The sequence below is a fragment of the Bos indicus x Bos taurus genome, chromosome 15, assembly GCF_003369695.1.
Source record: "Bos indicus x Bos taurus breed Angus x Brahman F1 hybrid chromosome 15, Bos_hybrid_MaternalHap_v2.0, whole genome shotgun sequence".
NCBI classification, from domain to species: domain Eukaryota; kingdom Metazoa; phylum Chordata; class Mammalia; order Artiodactyla; family Bovidae; genus Bos; species Bos indicus x Bos taurus.
In genome coordinates this window covers 54924646-54951282 of record NC_040090.1, presented here as the reverse complement: position 1 = coordinate 54951282, position 26637 = coordinate 54924646, and the positions used below count along the sequence as shown (strand labels likewise).

At 39.5% G+C, this 26637-nt stretch overlaps 1 protein-coding gene across 6 annotated transcripts in view; it reads right to left on the bottom strand.

Annotated features, from left to right (window-relative positions):
• Positions 1–11486: 11486 nt before the first annotated feature.
• The window catches only part of DDX6 (DEAD-box helicase 6), a 31793-nt gene continuing 16642 nt past the window's right edge, over positions 11487–26637 (bottom strand). For 3 of the 6 annotated variants that reach the window (XM_027563554.1, XM_027563553.1, XM_027563555.1), the window contains exons 6-14: positions 26102–26248; positions 24847–24941; positions 22818–22940; positions 22251–22379; positions 21134–21250; positions 19793–19856; positions 17408–17509; positions 16805–17011; positions 13953–15803 (exon numbers count right to left, since the gene is read on the bottom strand). In XM_027563554.1, coding sequence (XP_027419355.1) covers positions 16836–17011; positions 17408–17509; positions 19793–19856; positions 21134–21250; positions 22251–22379; positions 22818–22940; positions 24847–24941; positions 26102–26248 — 953 coding nt within the window. In that variant the 3' untranslated portion in view covers positions 13953–15803; positions 16805–16835. Of the gene's footprint in view, positions 15804–16804; positions 17012–17407; positions 17510–19792; positions 19857–21133; positions 21251–22250; positions 22380–22817; positions 22941–24846; positions 24942–26101; positions 26249–26637 lie in introns of all 6 variants that reach the window. The other 3 variants (XM_027563557.1, XM_027563558.1, XM_027563552.1) reach the window with 3 other exon arrangements.

The window sequence follows — 26637 nt, the reverse complement described above, 5'->3', positions numbered from 1 at the left end:
CAAGAGCTCTCCTGTCACAGCTGCAGCTGAACCACTGTCCCTGAGCACAGCTCACATCTGCCCGCGGCCCTTGGTTTGTTTGTGTTCATCCAGAATGAGTGACCGCCAGTGGGTGTGAGCCGGCCTCTCAGTCTCCCTCATTCCACCTGTCCCAGAGAGGAGCCCAAATGTAATAACTTCCTGGCAGCATGGGTCCCCAGGTATCACGGCACCTTAAACAATTTGGACTCCTTAAGCTTAAACAATTTGGACTCCTTTAAGAAAAGGAATCAAATTATGAATGCGAAACTAGGCGTAGAGCTGTAGAGAGGCTTGGGTTTATGCGTCATTGCCTTGGCAGGAAACCCACCCCTGCTGGCCACAGCTAGGTGAGCCCTGCCTAGAGTTCGATTCTGTTTATTTCCAAACATCTTAAATTAGATATGTTTCCTCCTTGCCTTTTGTGGTGTATCAACATTTAAGAATTGAGCAGGACTTTAATAAAATAGTCATTTGGAGCAAAACCTCTCGGGTTTAACCCTCTCCAGTGAAACCACTGACATGCATGACGGGCACACACACGGTGTCAAAACCCTCTATTCTTATTTGAAGTGCAGAGTCTGGTGCAACGTGAGGGTGATTTTCTAGCATTTATTGAGTCTGCCCCAGGCACTGTGGAAGGTCATTTCATTGTCTTATTTCACCCTTTCGCCTGCCATGGCTCAGACAGTTCTAGGGGCTCAAAGCAGCTCCCATTTAAGGGCAGAAAATGCCAGGACACCCCAAGTTGACGTTCAAACACAAAACCGTTAGAGCAATTGTGACATAAATCCTACTGCATCAGTCTGTCTCCCAACAGGAAACAGATGGCACATTCAAAATAGGATAATTTGAGGAGGGTTTATTTACAAAAAAAAGATGTGGGTATTGGGGAACCACAAGGATAGGGCAGTAACCCAAGTTTAGGAGCAGCCAGGCATGGCCATCATGAGGCTGTCAGTGGGTGGAGGAGAGCTGTGCTTCAAGCCTGTGGTGAGAGAAGTCGTGGTCATTGGTTGAGGGACTCGGCCAGCTCAAGGAGAGGGAATAAGTAACTGACCACATTCTATTTTCTCTCTCTCTCTCTGATCTCCTGTTGGGCTCTGCCAGGATGCTGAAGACACAGGATGTGGACCATACAGATCAGCCTCCTGGGTCAGAGGGCATGGCGAAGGGGATGTGGGGTGGGGTGACAGGGGGTTCTGGAGGGGCAAACAAAAGATATATGGCACAGTCCACCCCTTTGGCCCTCAGCATCCACCCTAGACCTTTGTCCACAGGAAAATTTTGTTTCCCCAACACAAAGGGCTCATAAAGTCCCATCAGCTACTGTACCATCTTGGGGTGATGCCAGTTAGTTATGCTTCCAGCTGAAAGCACTGGTGTTCTTCAGATAAGGTAAGAAAAAGAAATAGTTGTTCATCAAATGTGGCTGCTGCATTCCCATCTCTATAGCTGACCCCAAGACCAAGGTAATCTTAGTTGCCTTCTTACACCTTCCATTCTCTGCTCTCCTTAACCTCTGACAGGATGTTTCTGGACAGGGTTCTTTTCTTTTTTTTGGCCTCATGGAATGTGAGATCTAGTTCCCCAACCAGGGGTTGAACTGGAACCCCCTGCATTAGAAGCGTGGAGTCTTAACCCCACTGGACGACCAGGGAAGTCCCAAAAGGGACCACTCTCATCTCCAGCTCTTGGTTCTTGGACCCGTGCATCTTGCCTATGGGGAAATGGCCCTATATATTGGCAGCAGTTTAGGCGTGTACTGTATCTCGCAGGATGGCACCCCAGTCCTGCAGGATGCTGCCCCGGTCCTGCAGGACGCTGTCTCTCAGCAGGTGATTCCACCATCCCATCAAGGCAGAGTCTTCCAGGGTGCTGAGTGAGACCAGGAGTGAATCCTGAGTCTCACTACAATCAATAAACAAAGGGGCAGTTGGTGTAAACCTCCTGTAAGTTATCAGAACCATAAAGTAACACAATCATGTCAAATGAAGAAAAATGTACAACCTAAAAGTTGTAAGTTGTGTTTTGCTAGGGGACCTTGCTGAGGACCATAGCCTCTCAGAGAGTTTGGAGGAACTGCTCCAAAGAGGTAAGAGAGGAAGCAGGATATATAGGAGATTTTGCTGAAACAAACGTGTAGTCAAACATTTAAAGATGACAATTAATCACAGAAAACAGGCATCTCAAGTTCATGGTTTTAGTGCTTTTCTCTGTATGGAAAGATGCAAGGGTCTGGGTTCATGGAAATTATTCCTTATGCTTGTTAACTGTCTAGGGCCATGTATGGTCAGGCCACTCAAGATGGCTGTTTTCCTGCTGTCTGTACATCTCCTGCTTGACCAGACCCTGCTTCACTCACGTGACTATCCAATCCTCTTAATTACAGGGCTTAATCAGTAACTATCAACATGCTTGCCCCCTGCCCTAGCCGCTGGTTTCCCTGGTAACTGATGAGCCAATCTTTACGGCAATTCCCCCTATAAATGGTAGCCTCCGTCTCCCCTGAGTTGTGAAGGTCTAGCCAGCTCCCACCTGCTGTACACAAAGTGGGTGTCACTCCAGGACCTTTTGTTTCAAAAGTGTAAGATCCCCTATCTAATAACCCACTGATGTCTCTGTCACTGTTTCTGGGTTCTTTGGTCTCCAGGCCGGGCAGTTATTATACAAGGTTTTCAAGCCTGCTACGTGGAGCCCAAGAGACAGGTCAGCCAGGAGGCCAAGGAAACTCCCTTGAGCGCTGACATGTCTAGAAATAAGGACGGGGAGCAGAAAGCTGTGGGGACAATCCCAAGGTGGCTCTCCACTAGCACGCGGGGCTCTGTGGCAGCTGACTGCCGTGAGAGACGTATTTCTCTTCCATTATATTCACAATATCCTGTTAACCTCAGAGTCTCAGTCTAGTTTAAAGGCAGCAGCCTTGTGCTGGTGGTTCATCTGAGTGCACAGGGATGGCTAGTGAGTACAGATAAAATATATATATATTTTATATATATATAATCTGTATAATCTAAAAAACACAGGCATACTCCCCCGCTTCCTCCCGTATAACTAATAACATACATTTGCTGGTACATTGGTCACAAGTGATGAACCAACATTGATATATTATTAGTACCTAAAGTCCATGCTTTATTCAGATTTCCTCAGTCTTTCACTTACTCTTTATTTCACTTACTTCTTTATTCCAGAATCCTACCTTTCATTTCGGAGAAGGCAGTGGCACCCCACTCCAGTACTCTTGCCTGGAAAATCCCCTGGACGGAGGAGCCTGGTGGGCTGCAGTCCATGGGGTCGCAGAGAGTTGGATACGACTGAGCGACTTCACTTTCACTTTTCACTTTCACGCATTGGAGAAGGAAATGGCAACCCGCTCCAGTGTTCTTGCCTTGAGACTCCCAGGGACGGGGGAGCCTGGTGGGCTGCCATCTCTGGGGTCGCACAGAGTCGGACACGACTGAAGCGACTTAGCAGCAGCAACAACCTTTCATTTAGTTGTCACACCTCCTTAGGCTCCTCTTGGCTGTGACAGTTTCTCAGACTTTTCTTGTTTTTGACGCCTTTGATAGTTTCAAGGAGTACTGGTCAGTATTGGCCAGGAACATTTTTAGAATGTCCCTCAAGCTGGAGTGTCTGGTGTTTTTCTCATAGTTATGTTGGAATTGCGGGTTTGGGGGAGGAAGAGGACAAGTGCTGTCCGCATTGCGTCATTTCAAGGGTACATACTGTCAACATGGCTCTTTACTGTTGATCTTGACCTGAATCACCCGGCTGAGTTATGTTTGTCCGATTTCTCTGCCATCAAGTGATTCTTTTCTTCTCTCCTTTCATTCTTAAAGAATGGAGAAGGTTCAAAATTTTTAGCCTGGTTTCAGTTCAGTTCAGTCGCTCGGTTGTGTCCAACTCTTTGTGACCCCATGAACCGCAGCACACCAGGCCTCCCTGTCCATCACCAACTCCCGGAGTTCACTCAAACTCATGTCCATCGAGTCGGTGATGCCATCCAGCCATCTCATCCTCTGTCGTCCCCTTCTCCTCCTGCCCTCAATCTTTCCCAGCATCAGGGTCTTCTCAAATGAGTCAGCTCTCCACATCAGGTGACCAAAGTATTGGAAATTCAGCTTCAACATCAGTCCCTCCAATGAACATCCAGGACTGATCTCCTTTAGGATGGACTGGTTGGATCTCCTTGCAGTCCAAGGGACTCTCAGGAGTCTTCTCCAACACCACAGTCCAAAAGCATCAATTCTTTGGTGCTCAGTTTTCATTATAGTCCAACTCTCACATCCATACACGACCACTGGAAAAACCATAGCCTTGACTAGACAGACCTTTGTTGACAAAGTAATGTCTTTGCTTTTCAATATGCTGTCTAGGTTGGTCATAACTTTCAAGGAGTAAGCATCTTTTAATTTCATGGCTGCAGTCACCATCTGCAGTGATTTTGGATCCTGGTTTATGTATGTCCAAATGCCCCATCCCACATCTCAGAGGGCTCCTCCCTCCCCATCAGATTGTGTAACATGAGAAATCTGGTAGGCTGTGCATTCCAGTGGGTCCTGTGGTTCTATAATTCTTGCAGTCAGACTCAGGTCTTGGTCTTCAGTTTTCTGTGCCCAAGGACCACATATGACTCCTTCAAATCTTCCTTAAGGCCTTCTGCTTCTTTCTGCATGCTCTATTTTTTTTTAAAGAGCTTTCTCTGCTAAGTCACTTCAGTCGTGTCCAACTCTGTGCGACCCCATAGACGGCAGCCCACCAGGCTCCCCCATCCCTGGGATCTGAGGCACAATTGACCTACAATAAACTGCACATATTTAGAGTCTGTAATTTAGTATTTTAACAAGTATATACCTGTGAAGCCATCATCACAATCAAAATACTGAACACATCTATCACTCTCAATGTTGCCTTGTATATCTTTATAATCCTCCCCTCCTTCCCACCTCTTCCCCAATAGGCAACAACTAATCTGCTTCTTGTCCCCAAGAGCTTACATTTTCTAGAATTTATTTTGTGTTTTTTTATTTTTTTAATTAAAATATAGTTGATGTCCAGTATTGTTAGTCTTTAGGAAGACTACATGATTCTGACATTCGCTTACAGTAGGAAATGATCCCCACAGTGAGGCTAGTAACCATCTGTCCCCATACAATGTTATTACAGTATTACTGACCATGCTCCTTATACTGTGTATGCCATCCCATGGTTTGTTTATTTTGTAAGTAAGGATTCATATCACTCAATTCCCTTCACCCCTACCCCCACTGCCTTCCCCTCTGGCACGTGCCCGTTTGTTCTCTGTATCTTTGTCTGTTTCCATTTTGTTTTATTTTTTAGATTCCACGTGTAAATGAGACAAACAGTATTTGTCTTTCTCTGTCTGATTTATTTCATTTCACATAATACCCTCTGAAAGTGTTAGTCACTCAGTCCTGTCCAACTCTTTGTGACCCCTGGACTATATCTCTATCCATGGAATTCTCCAGGCAAGAATACTGGAGCCATTCCCTTTTCCAGGGGACCTTTCCAACCCAGGGATTCAACCCAGGTATCCTGCATTGCAGGCAGATTCTTTACTGTCTGAGCCACCAGGGAAGCCTCTAATACCCTCTAGATCCATCCATGTTGTTGCAAATGGTAAATGTCCTTTTTTCTGATTAATAATCCATTATGTGTGTATGTGTATTTCAAGTGTTTATCCATTCACCTATCAATGGACACTCAGATTGCTTCCTTATCTTAGTTATTATAAATAATGTTGCAATGAACATTGGTGTGTATATATCATCTTGAATTAGTGTTTTTGTTTTCTTTGGGTAAATAAATACCTAGAAGTGAATTTGCTAGATCATGATGTAGTGCTGATCTTAATTTTGGGGGAAATTGCCATACTGTTTCCACAGTGGTTGCATCAATTTAAAATCCCACCAACGGTGCACAAAAGTTCCCTTTTCTTCACATCCTCGCCAACTTCTGCTGTTCGTCCTCTTTTTGATGATAGCCATTCTGGCAGGTTTGAGGTGATAATCTTATTGTGGTTTTGATTTGCATGCTTGCTTGTTATTAATTAGTTGTCAGGCATTATTAATTTTAGTTTGGGTGCTGGATTTTTTTATATTCTCATAAATATTCTTGAATTTTTTTTTTCTGGGAAGCAGTTATTTTGGAAAAAGTTAAATCCTTTGGGGTCTTATTTTTTTAATTAAAATTTTTTTATATTTATTTATTTGACTGTGCGGGGTTTTAGTTGCAGCATGTATGATCTTTGAGCTTCATTGATGCATGCGGAATCTTTAGCTGTGGCATGTGGGATCTAGTTCCCTGACCAAGGATCAAACCTGGGTCCCCTGCACTGGAAGTGTGGAGTCTTAGCCATGGACCACCAGGGAAGTCTCAGTTCTTGCTTTTTAATATGCATTGCTGCTGCTGCTGCTGCTTGGTTGCTTCAGTCATGTCTGACTCTGAGTCACCCTACTGCCAGGTTCCTCTGTCCATGGATTCTCTAGGCAAGAGTACTAGAGTGGGTTGCCAGGCCCTCCTCCAGGGGATATTCCTGACCCAGGGATGGAACCCAGTCCCCTGCATTTTAGGCAGGTTCTTTATCACTGAAGGGAATTGTGGGAAATTTAATTTGAGCTTAACTAAGTTAGTATATCACAAATCTATCAAAGTAGAACTTAACAAGACAGGAGATTCTAGGAAAGGTAGTTGCAGGTTAGCTAAATGGACAAATTAAAAAAAAACAAACCACAACATTCCATCTCATGTTAATATGACATTCAGTCACTTCTATTAACCATTTTTTAAAAATTTTATTTTATTTTTAAACTTTACAATATTGTATTAGTTTTGCCAAATATCGAAATGAATCCGCCACAAGTATACCCGCGTTCCCCATCCTGAACCCTCCTCCCTCCTCCCTCCTCTACCCTCCCTCCGGGTCGTCCCATTTTTAGCTTCCAAATTTAAAAATTAGCAAAATTATGCATCTGATTAAATACTCCACTGTCCAGCAGAAAATCAAAAGCATTCTAACCCTCTCCCAAAAGAGGATACAAATTCCTATATGTCATTTTATATTTTCAGGCAAGTTCAAGCCTTTTCTAGTGGGTCAAAACCCTTTTTGACACCTATTAATAAATCTTATCTTCGATGGTAGGAGAATGAGAGGAGAAAAAATAACTAGTTGATACATACCTAATAGATTTATAATAAAATAAGGAAGAAATACTCATAAATATTATAATCTTCATTTCTACAACTAGTCATGTGGTCATACGGTATCAATAACTTTCTTCTTCCACTACCCATTCCATATGTCCTTTGTCCTCTGCAAGTATCTTGGATAATCTTGATTCTCTGCCTGGTGGAATGACCCAAACCTTCTGAAGAGTCTGGACTATTACTAATCCAGTCTTTACTAGATTATTGTAGTTTTCCATTAACTTTTATCACATTATAAGGTATATTGAAAGTAGCCCCAGGAGATTTGCATTTCAGACAAAGTCTTCCTTGCTGTCTCTGTGTAATCACAACCCAATTTCTCCCTTTCAAATTAGGGTCACAAAGCAGCCTGTTGGTTGAGTAGCAGGAGAAGTCCAAAGTAGGCAGAAGTCCAGTGTGGCAGGCTCAGTTTCCAGTTTAATGGAACTTCTGATGAGTTCTCTGGAGGAAGCATTTCTCTCTTGGGAATTAAGACCTCTGGTTTGTAATCTATTTTATATATAGTAGTATGTATATGTTAATCGCATCCTTCTAATTTATCCCTCCCCACTCTTACCCCTTTGGTAACCATAAATTTTTTATATTTGTGGATCTATTTCTGTTTTATAAATAAGTCCATTTGTATCTCTTTTTTTCAGATTCCACATGTAAGTGATACCATATGATATGCCTTTGGCTTACTTCACTTAGTATAACTGGTAGATCCATCCATGTTGCTGCAAATGGCATTACTTCATTTTTTATGGCTAATATTCCATTTTATACACATACAAACACACACACACACACACACACACACACTCACATTCATACCATATATTCTTTATCCATTCCTCTGTTTATGGATATTTAGTTTGCTTCCATGTTTTGGCTATTGTAAATAGTGTTTCTATGAACATTGGGGTACATTTATCTTTTTTAATTAGAGTTTTCTCTGGTTATGTACCCTGGATCAGCATTGCAGGATCCTATGGTAACTCCATTTTTAGTTGTTTAAGGAACCTCCATACTGTTTTCCATAGTGGCTGCACCAATTTAGATTCCCATCAACAGTGTAAGGAAGGTTCCTTTTTCTCCATACCTTCTTTAGCATTTAGTGTTGGTAAACTTTTCAATGATGGCCATTCTGACTGGAGAGAGGTGACCCTCATTGTAGTTTTGATTTGCATTTCTCTAATTAGCAATATTGAGCATTTTTTTCATGTGCTTTTTGGCCATCAGTATATTTTCTTTGGAGAAATGTCTTAGATCATCTGCCCATTTTTCAATTGGGTTTGTTTTTCTGTTGTTGAGTCGTATGAGTTATTTGTATATTGTAGAAATTAATCCCTTGTCACATCATTTGCAAGTATTTTCTCCAAGTCTGCAGGTTTACTGATTGTCACAGACCCTTGATTTTCCTGTCTCACCCTTTGCCTGCACTTATTCCCATGGTACTACCAACGAAAATCTGAACTGTGATGCCACCACATCCATGAACAGCCCATCCACCAACCCTGCTAAGGAGGTGATCATTGAGCTCACCAAATATAAATAACCCAATGCCAGAATCTCATTTTAAGAGTCTCTTTTCTGGGACCACTTCTGGTACCAATTATTCTGTCTGGGTCCCAACAAGAAACAGATGGCACACTTGTAGTAGGAAAATTTGAGAATTTATTTTCATCGTGCCTATTTACAAAGCTGTGGGTGTAGGGAAAATCTACCAAGGGGAGGGAACCAGAAAATGGAGGCAGGGTGACACTTAGCTGCAGAGATCTCCAGGTGAGGAACAAAGTGGCTAGAGGCATCTTGTGCATGCGTGCGTGCTAAGTCACTTCAGTTGTGTCCAATTCTTTGCCATCCAATGGACTGTAGCCCACCAGGCTCCTCTGTCCATGAAGTGGGTTGCCATGCCCTCCTCCAGGGGATCTTCCAGACCTAGGGATTGAATTACTCTTTTCTGTCTCTTATATTGGCAAGCAGGATCCTCACCACCAGGGAAGCCCTGAGGCATCTTACAGGCTGGGAATTAAAGGAATACAAACTCCCTCTTTGGGCTTCCCTGGTGGTTCAGATGGGAAGAATCCGCCTGCAATGTGAGACCTGGGTTCAATCCCTGCGTTGGGAAGATCCCCTGGAGGAGGGCATGGCAACCCACTCCAGTATTCTGGCCTGGAGAATCCCTATGGACAGAGGAGCCTAGCAGGCTGTAAGTCCATGGGGTCGCAGAGTCAGACATGACTGAGCAATTAAGCACAAACTCCCTTTCATCTAATTTCCTATGGGAGTCTCTGGGGAGTAAACCCAAATGCAAGCCAGCAATCGGGAAATATTTATGTGGCTCATCTTAGGCTGGACTGTACATACCCATTCTTTGAAAAGGCTGGTGGCTTGTCTGTCATTTCTTCAGTGTATTGTAGTGAAAACTGAATTTACAACTTCCTTGAAAGTTGGCAGACCTCTGGCCTGCAAGGAGATCCAACTAGTCAATCATAAAGGAAATCAGTCCTGAATATTCATTGGAAGGACATGCTAAAGCTGAAACTCCAATACTTTGGCCACCTGATGCAAAGAACTGACTCATTTGAACAGACCCTAGGAAAAGATGCTGGGAAAGATTGAGGGCAGGAGGAGAAGGGGACGACAGAGGATGAGACGGTTGGATGGACATGAGTTTGAGTAAGCTCTGGGAGTTGGTGATGGACAAGGGAAGCCTGGCATGCTGCAGTCCATGGGGTCACAGAGTTGGACACAACTGAGTGAACTTTGACTCCTCTTGCTTATTTAACTTATATGCAGAGTACATCATGAGAAACGCTGGGCTGGAAGAAGCACAAGCTGGAATCAAGATTGCTGGGAGAAATATCAATAACCTCAGATATGCAGATGACCCCACCCTTATGGCAGAAAGTGAAGAGGAACTCAAAAGCCTCTTGATGAAAGTGAAAGAGGAGAGTGAAAGCTGGCTTAAAGCTCAACATTCAGAAAACTAAGATCATTGCATCTGGTCCCATCACTTCATGGGAAATAGATGGAGAAACAGTAGAAACAGTGTCAGACTTTATTTTTCTGGGCTCCAAAATCACTGCAGATGGTGATTGCAGCCATGAAATTAAAAGATGCTTACTCCTTGGAAGGAAAGTTATGACCAACCTAGATAGCATATTCAAAAGCAGAGACATTACTTTGCCAACAAAGGTTCGTCTAGTCAAGGCTATGGTTTTTCCTGTGGTCATGTATGGATGTGAGAGCTGAAGAATTGATGCTTTTGAACTGTGGTGTTGGAGAAGACTCTTGAGAGTCCCTTGGACTGCAAGGAGATCCAACCAGTCCATTCTAAAGGAGATAGGTCCTGGGTGTTCTTTGGAAGATATGATGCTAAAGCTGAAACAGTACTTTGGCCACCTCACGTGAAGAGTTGACTCATTGGAAGACTCTGATGTTGGGAGGGATTGGGGGCAGGAGGAGAAGGGGACGAGAGAGATGGCTGTATGGCATCACCGACTCGATGGACCTGAGTTTGAGTGAACCCCGGGAGTTGGTGATGGACAGGGAGGCCTGGTGTGCTGTGATTCATGGGGTCGCAGAGTTGGACACGACTGAGCCACTGAACTGTTCTTTTCTAAAGCTGTTATGGCAGTTTGCCTTTCCACATGCATTTTACAATCAGCTTTTGTCATAAAGCTTGCTGGGGTTGACTGGAAGGAAATACAGGGAACCTATAGATGAAACTGGGGAACGGACAAGAGAGCTGTAGTACATGGGTTGAAGACTGTATCTTCAGGCCTGATTCCTCTCACCAGCGTTATCTTGCAGTTTTCAGCATACAAGTCCTGCACATACCTTGTTACACCAGTCTTTTGGGTGCACAGGTGAGGATGTCGGGTCCAGCTTTGTCTGCTTTTCTCCAATTACTGAGGTCTTTTGATTTCTTTCATCAGAATTTGTAGTTCTCAGAATACAAATTCTATTCACTAATTTTGGGGGGCAGGTTCTAAACAATTCTAGGGAGTAATTACTGGCAGTTCTCCAACTTACTGTGGACCAACTCCCCTTTCCTGTTCTGTTTAGGCTATGAAAAATTAAATGCAAATGGAGAGACAGCCCTAGGGCTGGACAAAGGTACTCTCAGATTTTATTGAACTGGGCTCAGAGGAGTAGTGCTGAGTCTTCTTGCTTTTCAGAATGTGAGTCGTTTAACTAAAAATGACTTCAAGATTGAACTGCTGCTACTAAAGACACACCACACACATATCTGGAGTTCCAGTGGGCTTTTATTGAGATAAATTAACAAATCAAGATTTTATCCACCATCTTTTCTTTTAAATTCAGCAGACTCTGGTCAATATTATGTGTACATACAACATAAGACATTCCAACAAAAACACAGCCCCACTGGAACATTTGCCAATTAACAGAAAGCCAATTTTCCCATTCCCCAGATGTTTTCAAAATTGAGTCCCAACTGTTCACTTCTCAGTGGAACTGGTCCCTTGTGGCTAGGGACACTGGTATTCTATCCTGTTTTTACTAAACAAAAAATAACTTGTCTTCGTTTTGTTTCAAAAAAGGGAATAGTGACTTTGTTTTCTCCAAGCACCCCTCCCCCACAACCACTGGTTAAAATACAGTAGCCTGTATCTTAATAGCCCAACCCTACCCCCTCCCTTGCCCTGCCCAGTACTGTCTACTGGAGAATTTAAATACACTTCTGTTGGAATCTGTCAGCTATGGAGGGGCACAGTCCAGGTGCCAGGCTAGCTCCCTCTGACCTCATGAACCTTTGGACACTTAACTCTTTACCTCAAAGATGAGTTTTTAGATCAGAAAGAAGTGGGTTTTCTTTGGAAGTTAAAAAACAAAAACAAAACCCAAAAAACTAAAGGTATGAAGTAGAACTACAGGCTTAAAAGGTCCACTAAAGTCACCAAGAAGTTGACTGCATCAGCTCCCATGAGGCCAAAAATTTTTGGCTTGACAAAGGTATTTTGCCAGAAAAATGATTCTGCAACAGCTTAAGATACACAGAACACTGAAAAAAGTAGCAAATAAAAACAACATGGCTTAATTCCCAAGAATTTATTTCATCTTTTTGTTACTCATCTATAGTAAGGTCAGGAGTGTGACTAAAGGCAGTTTCTGATGAGGTCATGAGCTTCCAAAGTGTTTCTAAATCCTTAGTGCAGATACCCTCCCTCTTGGGGCAAAGTAACCTCCCTCCCACCCCTATTAAAAAAGAAAAAAGAAAAAAATTAAACCAAGTGATCAGAATGAGATGTTTTGATTCCAACAATGTACACTCAAGGCTTTGTGCTGAGTTGTCTGGTTCTAATCCAAGCATGATGGTATCAAACACAAAGCACAAGGCAAAGGAAAGATGCTCCCATCTCATTCTGAAAACAAATACTGACAACCAATCGCCTCCCCCCTCCCCCCCGCCCCTTGGGGCCAACCTGTAATGATGCTGGGACCAACCTGAAAATGATTTAGAGATTCTATTTAGGTTTCTCTCCCCCTTACTTCTTCCCATGGAAGATCATTTTAGAATAAATTTATTCCATTCCTAAGGGAAAAGGCAAGAAGGTTTCTCCATCGGAATGTAAGGAAGAGAGAGACAGCAAGCTGTGTAACAGTCCATAACTCATTACACGACTATATAACCACTGGTTAAACCAGGAGCTGATTGTAATTTAAATATTAAAAATAAGGGGAGTAGTTTTTATCCAAATGAACCACTGGAAAAATATTACCATTACTTAAACACCCAATACTGGAAGGAACAGAAAAACAACTAATAGCAACAATGCTCCTTATTTTAAGGGGGAATTGAAGAAAAAAAAAAAAAAGACTAGGCTTTGACCTAGTTCGTAGAGCATCTTTCCATTTAACAATTCCTATTCAAGAGTCAAGCACCAAAACTGGACAGCTGCCTGTATAAGACTGTGTCCAATAGTGGTGTCCCAGATAGTTTTAAGTGCCACTCCTCATCAGAGGCTGTACTTCAGTAATACTTTCCATTTAAAGTCTGTGCTTTTAGAGGGACCCACAGGCATGTGGCACCAGGCGGAGCACAGTCTGAGGATGGCGAGAGACTGCGCTGTTGTTTAGTCACCCACTCTCTCTCTAGCGAGACACAAAATTGCGTTTATGAACTTTCCTTGTTTTTCTTCTATAATGAATGATCCCTCTTATCTCGCCAGAGATTGGGGGGGGGGGGGGGGAGAGAGCTGCATCAGTACAAGGGCAAGATTTTTTGGTCAAAAGTTGATGCCTTTTAAGTTCCCTCCCCCCACCCCTCCCTGGGAAAAGGTTACTTTCTTAATTAGGCCTTGCATTTAGTAACCAACATTGGCTGGAGACACAGTGTGGCTTGGATACCAGATAAATGAGTTATTCTTTTTTGGGTTTGTACTGTGCAGCTCTTGCTACAATTTTTAAGGAGTTAGGGCTATGTCTGATCAGGAGGCATCTGCAGGATTTTGATCCTCAAGGAATTTTGGAATTACAAATAATTTTGCTTAGAACTAGGCAGAGTCAAAAAAGCAACTTTGAATAACTGACTTCTTTATCCAGATGAGTTAAGCATGAAAGTTTATGTAAGACATATCCTGGAATATTTTAGGGTTTTAAAAGACAATGACAAATGAAAACCAATTTTTTTTTTAATTTTTTTTCTTTTTTTTTTTTAATCCTAGATGCCTCCTGATTGACCTAGTATACTGGGTTAAAAGGGAATTAAAAACATTAAAAAAAAAGTTCACTGGTATTGATTCATCTCACTCCTTTTGCCTGGAGATCAGGCCAAACATCAAGCATGTTGGGAGGGGCACAATTTAAAGCAACACTATTGACTGTAAAGCATTTGCCAGCAATTTACAATGCAAAATGACAGGTAATTCTTGTCACAAAGCAAGAGAATGGCAAGCAGCTTTCTGCAGCATGAAAGTTAACAGCTCTCAGGGGTCGCCCGTTCCTGCAAGTTTATGTATCAAGGTGGGCAGAGGGCAACACACAAAAGTACAGGAGGTGATCCACAGAAAGTAAGCCCCAGAACTGCTAAAGTTACCAAAGCTGGTACTGGCTAATATTCTGAAATGCAAATCCATGCTTTATACATATACTGCTCAAAGACACTGCCGCTCAATCATATCCCCACACTGCAAGGCAAATTCTTTGTCCCCTTTTGCAGAGCTTGAAAAGTTTCTCAAACTTTTAAAAAAGGCTGGCGGGGAACAGTATCAGAGAGAACGTCTCAAAAAAATAACATCTTGAATTACAGGTTTCTGAAGCTTCCCTGTGCTCTCTGTCAGGCCTACTCCAAAGGTACTATGTGAGACAGTGTGGCAGCAGTGAACCGCAGACCTCTGGGTCTCTTTTCCAATGTAGGATTCCTGTAGAGGTCTGCTCTCTACAGTAAGAAGCCAAAATACTTTTTAGATTTAGTGTTGCGGAAAACTGAGCCCCTCTCATCTTTAGCTGCTCCCATAATCACTCTAATCCCCTTAATCCCAGCAACCTTCATCCAAAAAAAAATATATATATATGTATATATATATATATATATGAACCCAGAAAAAAAAACCTATTTACAAAGTTTATACAAGTATACACACCCAATTTTCTATGGGACACGCTCTGCCACAGAGGAAAGAGGGTCAAAGGCTCTGACATGTCTACACATCAAGTGCCATAACTGCTAATGGAGGCGTATGTAAACCAGTCTTTAGTGTTCTGCTATAGAGCACAAAAGGCTTGTCATATGGCTCCTGCGATGATAGACTGCTCTTTCCTTTGGGAGCGATGATGTTGCATCTACTCAGCCCAGAAGAAATTTTTACTTGGGATTGTTTTTTTTGTTAAATACATGTATTTACAGTGCGGATGAACTGCAGTTGCATATCAACTCCTCCACATAAAGAAAAAGAAAATGGTGTTTAACATTACTAATACGTTTCATCTTCCAGCCCTGGGCTTGAGTATCGGGTAGAAAGGGAAGAGAAGAGACTTCAACTTGAAACCAAAATGAAAAGACAAAAATTTTTAAAAGAAAGAAAAAAGAAAAAAAAATACTATTGTTGATTCCTTGGGCTGTGTCTAAAAGATGATATTCTGAATGGTCTCATAGCATAAGGCACTTCGCACAAATAAGTAATAAGCTCTTCAGGCTTAAAAACGGATGAGTAACCAGGGAGAAGTTGAAATGCACTCAAGAGTCAGCTGTTGGAGAATTTTGAAATCGTAGACAAGCTTGTGTTCATCAAGGTTCTTCTCTTTTTAGGGTTTCTCCCCTTCTTTCTCTTCCTTCTTTGTCCCCCCTTCCCCAGAAAAATTTTTAAAAAACCAGCAGTTAGTGCAACTAATGTTCAGTCAGCACACAGTGCAAACAAGTGGAACAAAAAAGGTAAATTCCTTTTCAGCTTTTCTCTTCACCAGTTAAAAAAAAGAAATGTCTGAGCTCATAAGTCTTCATAGTTCCAAAATAAAAGAAGATGAAAAACCCACAAAGAGAAGAGCATTCCCCCCAAAATCGATGTGTCACAGATCCAAACGAGCCTTCCATAGTTTGTCAAAACCTAAAGAAAAAAGAAACCTAAAATTATCGCCAGTAAGCAATATAAACTAGGACACACACACGTGAAGCACACATGAAGTAGGCGTTCACAAGTCCATCCCAAATGCTCTCCATAATAGCTTCTACTGAGCCTCTTTACACACTATAGAATCAGCTCAGGATTAAGGAATTTCCACTGGACATCCCAGAGACAGAATGAAATCCTGAAAGTACTGGTAGCAGGCAGTAGTCATCTGTGACAATTTTAAAAAGTTTTTTTAAATCCTATATGAACTCAACAGCCTGTCAGTGTACTAGCATACATGAGCTAGTTTTTGTCCAAGAGTTTTGTGTTTGACAAGTAAATTAGGACAAAAGGTTAAAGTGAAGAGTTAATTTGGAGACTCTAAAAATAATGGGTAAAACGTTAACTGCTAATTTGAAAACTATCATCTCTGAAATCAGATTTTCCTCACAGGAATATTGGCTGTTTTGGAGGGTTTTTTCCTATGTTAATCAAGCCTTGTTTTAAGCATTTCTTCCCGAGTCCTATAGTCAACACAAGATGAAAAGGTGGATGCATGTGAGTCCAGCGGCCATTTAAAGTAAGGCAGTTAGTTATCCTCATAACCTGCTTATACCTTTACAATAAGGTTTTACAGATAATTTAACCTATTAAGGTATCCATTAGAAATTAAGAGTAAATGCTAACAGATGACTGAGTGATAAAGGAAAAGAGCAAAAATATTTTCATGTTCAAAATTGTTAATTTTTTTTGCTTCCATTATTTTAGAAGTCTGAATTTGTCTTAAGTACTGTTCATATACATTACTTAGGAAGACAGCATTCAAGAACTGCATTTATGGATTGGCCAGTAAGATCACTTCAACTGAGATACTTCCTGTTTACTGCCATTTATGTCAAGAGGTATTTCATCTTTTATGCTAATTGTATATGGTAGGACATCGCATCCCCCCTGGGGGAAGAGGACCTTGATCTCCTTCCTGGAAACATTATGCTTACTTGGCTATTTTCTCAGGTACACACATGCTTGTTAAGCTTTCTCATCTTCTACAGGCTCGCTGTGGTATTCTGCCACATACAGGCTCTTGTCAATGTTGCTCGGGATAGGTTTGATTTCTGTTCCCAGCTGCTCCTCAATACTTTTCAGGTTGAAGCGATCATCGTATGTGATCAAGTTGATGGCTAAGCCAAGATGACCAAAGCGACCTGACAAAAAACAATTCTAATTAATGAGTTAAATATGGGAGTCAATGTGCAAGTACTAGTCTCTGTGGTAAATCCATACAGGATTAATGTTTTTATTTAGTGCCACTCATTCACAGCCTAAAGTAATAGTGTCAAAAGTTGCCAAAATACACAGTATAAAATACAAACAGTACAGTTACAAAAGTGAGGTTCTAATTTGTAAATCTTAAATTAGGCATCAGGTTATGTTAACTTAAAAATAAATGTTCTGGAAGAATTAGAAATTGATATATCAAAAAACAAGTTTAAATTCACTATTTTAATTGCTACCACACTCTACTTCACAAAAGGAACAAAACTTAGTGATTAAACTTCTCAAAAAACTTCCACAAAGAACATCTCCTTCCTTTTCCTCACCTGATCTTCCAATACGATGGAGATAGGTCTCTGCCAGCTTTGGGAAGTCAAAGTTTATTACCACATTCACAGCTTGTATATCAATACCTCGGGTAAACAAATCTTTAAAACAAACAAACAAAAAAAACCTCCATTATATCCTTCAATTTGGTGTCATAATACTCTTTAACATTTATTTCTAAAGGAACCTAAGCTTCACTCACTTCATGCAGTAATTCAAAAGGATCTGTAAATTACTGGCATTATTTCTCATGTGCATTAACCATAAGCAGCTTTCTGTTCACAAGTTACCTTTTCGCGGTGTTGTATCAAAGTTTTAAAAAATGGTCTGAGGTAACATAGTGCAAATCAAGGAAGGCTGAAAAAGATTATACACTCAAAAATGAGCTCCCAAGTATAATTTTCTTCACTCTATTTTTAAGTATTTAATTCAAGGTTAATAAGTTATTTTTAAAGTTCATTGCATTGAACTGTGGTGTTGGAGAAGAAAAAAAAGAAAAAAAAAAAAAAAAAATAAAGTTCATTGCATAATGGAGAATACTTTAAAAAAGAGGCAATCTACCAGCAGTAATTTATACTTTGTTCAGATTTCTTTAATCCCATTCTGCTGAATGATTTATAACAGGTCTGAGGTAAGCTAATATGCAAGACTATCCCTTCTACTTTTTTCCAGTCCCACAATTATTATGCTAATTTAGGCTTTGACAAATACACGCAGACACAACTCCAATAAGTTCAATAAGCTAATAACTAGGTTTCCCTGCACTTCTCAGCTCCACACGTCAAAATAATCCATGATGGTCAGACAAGTATTTCTAATATACTGGTTTGAATTTGTAACTTGTTATTTTCAACTGTCTCCAGATAAAATTTAAAATTGACATTCAAAGTCCTCTGTTCTATATTTTGGTTGTAACACATCTCAAAACTTCGACTATACCAACCTCACCCACTATACTTCTTTAAACTATCTTCTTAGCAATCTATAGATTACTTTTTATGCCAGGCCCCTAATGAAATATTCCTTCTTATCCAAGTCTAAAACTCATCTATAGCCTATAAATTACAATTTCGTATTTTCTCAGATCACCTCAGCTAGTTATTTCCCTCTCCTATGAAAATTTAGGGTTATTTAATGTATATACCTCACACTTGCAAATTACTTTTACTCCCTTGGAGATCTAGCCCAATGCCCGTTTTTGTCAAATTTTACTGCCACATAGCCATGGCCATTTGTGAAATATACTGCCACTGAGGTAGAACAGCAGAGTCAAGTCACTTGTAACACAGACCACATAGTATGCAAAGTCTAAGATATTTACTACATGGACTTTACAGAAAAAGTTTGCAGGCCCAGCCTGAGGTTCTTAATGTCATCTTTTTATCTCTGATTAAACAACTACTCCTTGAGAGGGGTGGTACTTTGTATGTATTTACACATGTTACACATAAATGTTCAGTACTTATTTAACGATGTATTTGCCCACTGTTCTGAAAAATGAGAAAGAAGAAAGCACTGGCACTTCAAAACTTATCTGAGGGCAGCCTCAGCAAGTTAATGCTTAAAATAAAACCATGTAACCACAGCAGTAATTCCTAACAATGTGTGAGTTCTGTAAGTACCACCAACTCTTTCTAGGGGAAAAAAAGTATTTTTCCTTCTCAAATAAGGAAATGGTTAATGGCAAACGGCACCTTTCTTCTTGTCTGTACAGCTGACCCTTGAACAATCAGGAGTTAGGGTCTCAGTTGAAAGTCTGCATATAACTTTATAGTTGGCCCTCAGAACCCATGCATTTCTGTATTTATCTCTGTGTATAGCTCAAAAATTAAAAAACAAAAAACTAGGTTCTTCCCTCTATCCAGAAACCTAGTTTAGATTATAAACCTAGTATCAATACTAAGACTATATTACCAGTGTACAGACAGGAGGCTACTGAATCTAACTGTCCACACGCACCCCCAGTCCGCTTTTCTTTATGTAGTGAAATACACCAGAACACAAACTAGTCTGATTCTGGCAAAAGAAAGGCCATAATAAACGTCCAAAACATAGTTTCTTAACATAATTCATTTTGCATATGCTAATAGAACTCACTCCTATATGCTAAAACTATTTAGAAAATACACAAACTCCAAAACTGGTTTAATAGGCAGAGATTAGGTAGGAGTGCCAAAATAAGTGTTTTGCAGTTTCAGGTACGGAACCTAATTTCAAAAGTTAACTACAAAAAAAAAGTTACCTACAGCTCATTCTCAACTTCAGAAATTCTAGAAATGGTAGGAGAGGGAGCTGACTATGTAAGCAGCTTCACTGCAGGACAGGACCGAGAAAGAACAAAACTAGGAAGAAAAACAATGGGTAAAGGAATAGAAAATACCTACCAGTGCAAACAAGATTGCGGCATAAGCCATTTCGAAAATCATGAAACACACGATTTCGATGTTCCTAGGAATAAAGCAATGCATTTATTTGATTACAGCTCACACAAGCCTCCAAATTTCCATCATTTTTTTCTCCTACCCAAGCAGTTTCTTTATATCCAAATTTGTTTTCATGAATGAGAAAGGAGCCACATTCAATATACATTAAAAACAAAAGGTAGGAGAAAAAAAAAGTCTCCCGTGGGAATTAATAAGCAACAAATATACATGTATTCATATTATCTCAATTCTTAAAGGTATTTTTTTTTTGCTGGTGTGGGTTTTAAGTGACAATATTCACCATATTTACTTCTAAAATGTTTCAAATAAAAGATGCCAAAAGTTTAGCTTAACTGAAACATCTACTACTCATCTTTTCAGTTATTATATACAAAAGCTAAAAATAACTACTTTTCAAGTTAAATAAAAATGAAAACACACTAACTCAAGCAAAATCAATAAATCTACCATCTGGCAAACTGGTCTTTCTTTTCAATGCAATGTTCCTCCACTCTGAAATATTCTCTTCAATTGTATACACCATTTCCTGTGATAATTTTAATATTAGGTGCCTACATGATGGCACCTGCTGATCCATGACAATAAGCTTCTTTGAAAACCATATGTGAGCTGATTAAGTTCTTAACCTGTCAGACTACAGAAATTGCTTTCCTATCATGAAATTTCACAATGTTAATTAGCACATACAAACACAATATGTTGATAGTTTTTAATTTATTTTCTGTTAAATCAAGTTCTGAAACAGATTACATCCTTTTTCTAAAGGCAAACAATAAAGAGAAAAAGATGAATCTGAGAAGGTACACAGATAAACTAGAACCTTCTACAAACCTTCCAAAACTGTGGCTGACAGTCACACATAAAGTGGCCTCCGAAATGTAGTATAACTGAAGACACTAAATTTTAAATAGTTTAATGTTGCTAGTGGTTACTGTACTAAACACTAGCCCAAATCTAAGATTATGGGGAAGGAAGGGAATAAAATCTCACATTTCTATTATGCTTGGCAACTGAGAAACTATTCATTCATACACAATCTCAATCTTCCTAAAACCTTGTGAAGTAAGGTTCTTCACATAACAGGGGTAATAATATACTATTACCCCTGTTTATAGTTAGGAAACCTTACCCCACAGAAGTTAAAATGAAGGGTCCTTTGCCTACTAAACAGTAATTTATTCTTAAACTCAGGGCACTTGGAAGAGCATTAAAACAAAATTCAAGAAATATTCAGAAAAAGCTTAAAAAAAAAATCTATGTAAGTACAAGTTTTACACTCACCTGCCTCATTTTAGCATGGATATAGAAGCAAGAATAACCCAGTTGAGAAATCTTCTTGGCTAGCAATTCAACTCTCTGAGAGGAGTTACAGAAAATAATCGACTGGTTTATCTGAAGCTGAGCACAGGAGAGAGAGAAAAAAAAAGACATAAGAAAGAAAATAAAATATTGACAAACAAATGTTGAAAACACTAAGAATTATAATCTCATGACACAGGAAATGCAAAACTATAAAAATTTTAAGTACTATTCATTTAATAGTAGTTGCAGTTAAGCACAGTTAATATACGACCACTCCCTCCAGGGGAAATAGAGGGTTAGGTTCCTGTGAGGAACTCGTAACTTTTTTCATCAACGGGTCAACAGATAATCTGGTTTTATGCATGTTACTGAGTATTTTTTGGCTGCACCACATGGCTTGCAGGATCCCAGTTCCCTAACCAGGGATCTACCCAGATTCCCTGTATTGACAGTGTGGAGTCTTAGCCACCCGACCACCAGGGAACTCACCCCATGTGTTACTGTTTTAAAGACACCTTATTTACTCATGGCCAACAGCACTATAACTCAAGTCTTTATGAAGTTTATCTAATACATTATCTCTTCTTAGGAGCACTGGACAACATGTCAGCACTATGCCTAAGGACCATTTAAAACAGTGGAATCAAGAAAAACGCACAAAAAAGTGGGGAATGTGGCATTAAATAGACTGTGAAAAAGGTGTTCATTTCTGAGCTCAAACAAGAGGGCAGGGATAAACAGCATGAAGTCTCAAATTTTTCACGTGTGTCTTCAAAGAGCATCTGAGTACTGACCTCAGGGTGACAAGAAAATTCTGGCAAGTAGGCAAACTTGCAAAAACACATCTACTTAGAACAATTATAATTACTGAGAATAATGGGATTACCTATAATTAAGGTCAAATTATTTTAGAATCAAATTAAAAGTGCCTATGACCTGTCAATGATACAGTATCAGCTTCAGATCAACAATTGAAACTACCTTTTAGGAAAAACTAAGGACTTTTTTTCCTGAAAATGATGAGAAAACTGATACAACTGTTTTATCGAGGTTAAGAAATGGATAACATTCAGCAGTTGAAGTCTAACTGGCTCACCCTGGAGAAAAGTGTGTTGAGGCAGTGTACTTTTTGGCGCTCAGTTACATATGCGTAGTACTGGGTTACTCCCTTCAAAGTTAGTTCCTCCATCAGGTTAATCTCATAGGGTTTCTGCAAATGGGAATTCTGAAGGAAAAAAAAAAAAGTCTTATAGTTAAAGCAGAGTTTATTTCTTTAAATAAACTTTAACTCAAAATATATCCTCATACATGTCTGTCTGATAAACTTTTTTTTTTTTGATAAACTCTTAATTGAAGGGATGCAGCTCTCTTTAAAATATATAATCTGCCATTACCATAAAATGGGAGATCTAACGTTCAGATATACAGCTAAGTTATTACTATTTTGTACTTTAAATATAGGATTATGCTATAATCAATTTATCTAGCATCAATGGCTATGTCAGACACCAGCTTAATGAACAAATAAAAATCAAAATACTTTTGTTATCTTAAAACTTGAAACCAGCATAAAATATACACTAGTAATATAATGTAATTATGGATAAAAGTACACTCATGGGCAACAGGAAGGTACTGCTTCTAAGTACAGATTTATACTCACCATGAACTTCTGTACACTAAGAGGGAAAGTAGCAGAATATAATAAAATCTGTCTGTTTTTAGGTAGCGTGAGAATAATATCCTCCATTATCTGCACAAAATCCTGTGACAGCAACTTATCTGCCTGCAGTACAAAGAAAAGATGATCTTAAACAAAATGAAATCATGTCTAAGGTTTCTGGTTAATAAGGAATCATTCCAGCAAGAGAGTTCACAGAATGTTCCTGGCTGTAAACATTATATAGTCCAAAGGCACCAACACACATTCAGTGATACAAAAAGGGGAAAGTCTGTAATACTGATCTAAGGGAAGAAGACTCCTAGACAGACATAATCCTTATTCCCATAAAAAATTTTAATGTGATTTCCATTAAAGAGACAAAATCACTACAGATGGTGACTGCAGCCATGAAGTTAAAAGACGCTTACTCCCTGGAAGGAAAGTTATGACCAACCTAGATAGCATATTCAAAAGCAGAGACATTACTTTGTCAACAAAGGTCCGTCTAGCCAAGGCTATGGTTTTTCCTGTGGTCATGTATGGATGTGAGAGCTGAAGAATTGATGCTTTTGAACTGTGGTGTTGGAGAAGACTCTTGAGAGTCCCTTGGACTGCAAGGATATCCAACCAGCCCATTCTGAAGGAGATCAGCCCTGGGATTTCTTTGGAAGGAATGATGCTAAAGCTGAAACTTCAGTACTTTGGCCACCTCAAGAGTTGACTCATTGGAAAAGACTCTGATGCTGGGAAGGATTGGGGGCAGGAGGAGAAGGGGACGACAGAAGATGAGATGGCTGGATGGCATCACTGACTCGATGGACCTGAGTCTCAGTGAACTCCGGGAGTTGGTGATAGACAGGGAGGCCCAGCGTGCTGCGATTCATGGGGTCGCTAAGAGTTGGACACGACTGAGCGACTGATGTGATCTGATGGTGTTAGAAGTACAGGCTACAGCATTAAACTACCTGTGTTTCAAACTTTTCAGGGATACAGTTTTTTGAGGCAGAAGCAGGGTGTATTTCCCTTTGCCTGGGAAATAATAAAAGCTATCCTTTTCTACTTCACCCACTCACACACACAAACAGAAAACTTGCCTCCTTCAATATTATCTATGTTGGGAGGTTTCTTAACTACTATTTCAGTTTCTACAATTTAAAAATCAAGATGTCTTCATATTGTAAGAATTACTTTATGGGATAACTACCTTATAGGATTGTTGTAAAAATTCAATGAAAAAACACATAAAGCACTTAGTGCTAACACAGCCACTAATAAATGTTCTCTCTCATTACTCAAAGATAAAAACCTGTTTCAAATTAGACCAAGAGGAAACAGATCCAGTTATCTTAAAACAGACCACATAGGAAAATAACTTCATTTCAAAACACCAACACTCGGGGTGTGGGGGTGCTCAAGGAGAGAATGTACACATACTTGGAGCCTGATGTACAGCAAAAACAACACAACACTGTAAAGCTATTGTCTTTCAATTAAAAATAAAAAAAAAAACCCCAAACATCAACACTGACTGCATATACATATAAAACACTTGCTTGCTAGGTCCCAAGAATGCAGAGCTGAGTAAGTTCTCAAAGGCACTTATAGTCTGGTGAAAGAACACATATAACAGAGACAAAAAAACAAACAATACGAAGCTGGATATGTTAAATAAGGGGTTCTTAAGATGCCTTTTTTTTAACATGCTTTTTAAGATGAATCACAAAATAAAGAGAGATGCAGGATGGGCTTGGCTTTGAGGTTATTCAGTGACTTCTCACTGCAAAATAAAAATAAACTGACTTCCCTAAGAAAAAGACACAAGGCTGAATTATTCCTATAAATACCTATCATCTATTGCTTTTAAAAGGCAAAACATGTTTTAGAAGCAAGTTAGTTTGAACAAACCAACAAGAGTAGTGAATTTACTAGAAGGTCTTAAACACAAAGAGGTTATGCTTCATTCACTGGCAGTTATAAACAAAGCCAAATCAGTACAGAATAGTATGTTTCCAAATGAAAAAAACGTTACCTCATCCAATACTATCATCTGGACATGATCAACTTTTGCTACGCCTTTCTTGATAAGATCCAGGATTCTTCCAGGGGTAGCTATCACCACATGCACTACACAAGATTAGAAAATATGTATTTTTATTAATTTTAGTTGGGGCAAAAAGGATACAGTAAAGGTTTATCACATACATATTTTATCAGAAACACTGCTGCAGGAATAATACAAAGAGGCCAAGATGTGTTTTAGAATATGGATTTCCATCTCATCTTCAGTTGGCTAGAGAATACCAGTTAGTTTCACCTGTGCATGCAGTGGGCTACAGCTTTCCAATTCACCTGTTCCAAATAAGGAACATAGTTCTTTGCCTGAGGGAAACCCCCAGGGAAAAACAAAAAGTATGCTGAACTTTTGATACAGCTGCTGCTGCTGCTAAGTCACTTCAGTCGTGATACAGCAGCTTGCCTCTAATCTATTAATAGATCAATGGTCTGCAGAAGACTGTAACAGGATCAAGTAAGATGATCATTTTTAATTAACAAGGCAGTACAAAGAATATAGGAATTAAACTAATCAAGTAACAATCATATATAAAATCCTGACTAAAATTCAATGTATAACTTTAAGTGGATTTCAACTCTTGCTGTTTTCTTTTTTCACTAAACAATGTTATCATAGAGAGCTCTTCATGAAAATGAATACAGATCAGCTGCACTCTTTAATGGTATGTGGCATTCCATTCAGTCTATACCCCAATGTATTCAGCCAAATTTCCCTGATATTTAGTTTGCTCCAGTTTTTCAGTATTACAAACCACACTGCAGTAAACAACTTTGCATTTGTCCAATTATTTCTTCAAAAAAAGATCATTAAAAACATCATTTATAATTTTGAAACATAATGCCAAATTGCCCACCATAGAGATTGTATCAATCTATATCCCCATGTTGCAAGACAACAAATTTCTTCACAAATGCTTATTACTGGTTACTAGTTAGCCTTTCCAATCTTAATTAATCTTGTCAATCAGATAAGTAGAATATCAATTTACTGTCTTTATATGCAATTTAAAAAATTATTAGTAAGGTTAAATATCCTTTCAATGACTAAAATAATTTTTTTCTTCTTGACTGAAATGGTCATTTCCTTTATTTGTTTATCTACTGCAATGTTTGTTCCCTATTTTAAAAACAGTTTTAATAAATTACTGAAAGGAAACACTTGTGTGTCAAATTACAGCCAGCAAGCCAGCTTACATCCAATCACTTCCTACCTGTGTCATCAAGCCTCATTATGTCATCCCGTAAATTGGTTCCTCCTGTGGTTGCCATCACTTTGGCCCCTCCCATGTGTTTGCTGACCTGGATGCAAATTTGACTGACCTGTAGAGCAAGTTCTCTAGTGGGAACAATCACCATTGCTGGAAAATATCAACAAACAGAAAAAAGGAGAGAGAGGGAAAAAAAAAGCCATGTATTAAAGAGTTTAAGAAGCTATAGAAATACTGCCTCTTATAATCGAGACACTCAAATGAATAAATTTCAAAAAAAGAACCTATTATAATGCACCAGATTTAGACTTTTCCTCAGTAACAATGCTATACAATTCTTCTACTCCTCCTGGTTACAAAGCCTTAAAGGGTTCTTTGAGTTCGCAATTATTAGCTCAAAATATATTAATATTTTTGTAAGAGATCACTAGTTAAAATGCCCAAATAGGAAACTCCTGCTGCCCAGGTCTATTTATATCATATGAACATAATAGGAAGATGGCAGAATTATTATAGATCAAGAAAGCATGGGGAGAAAA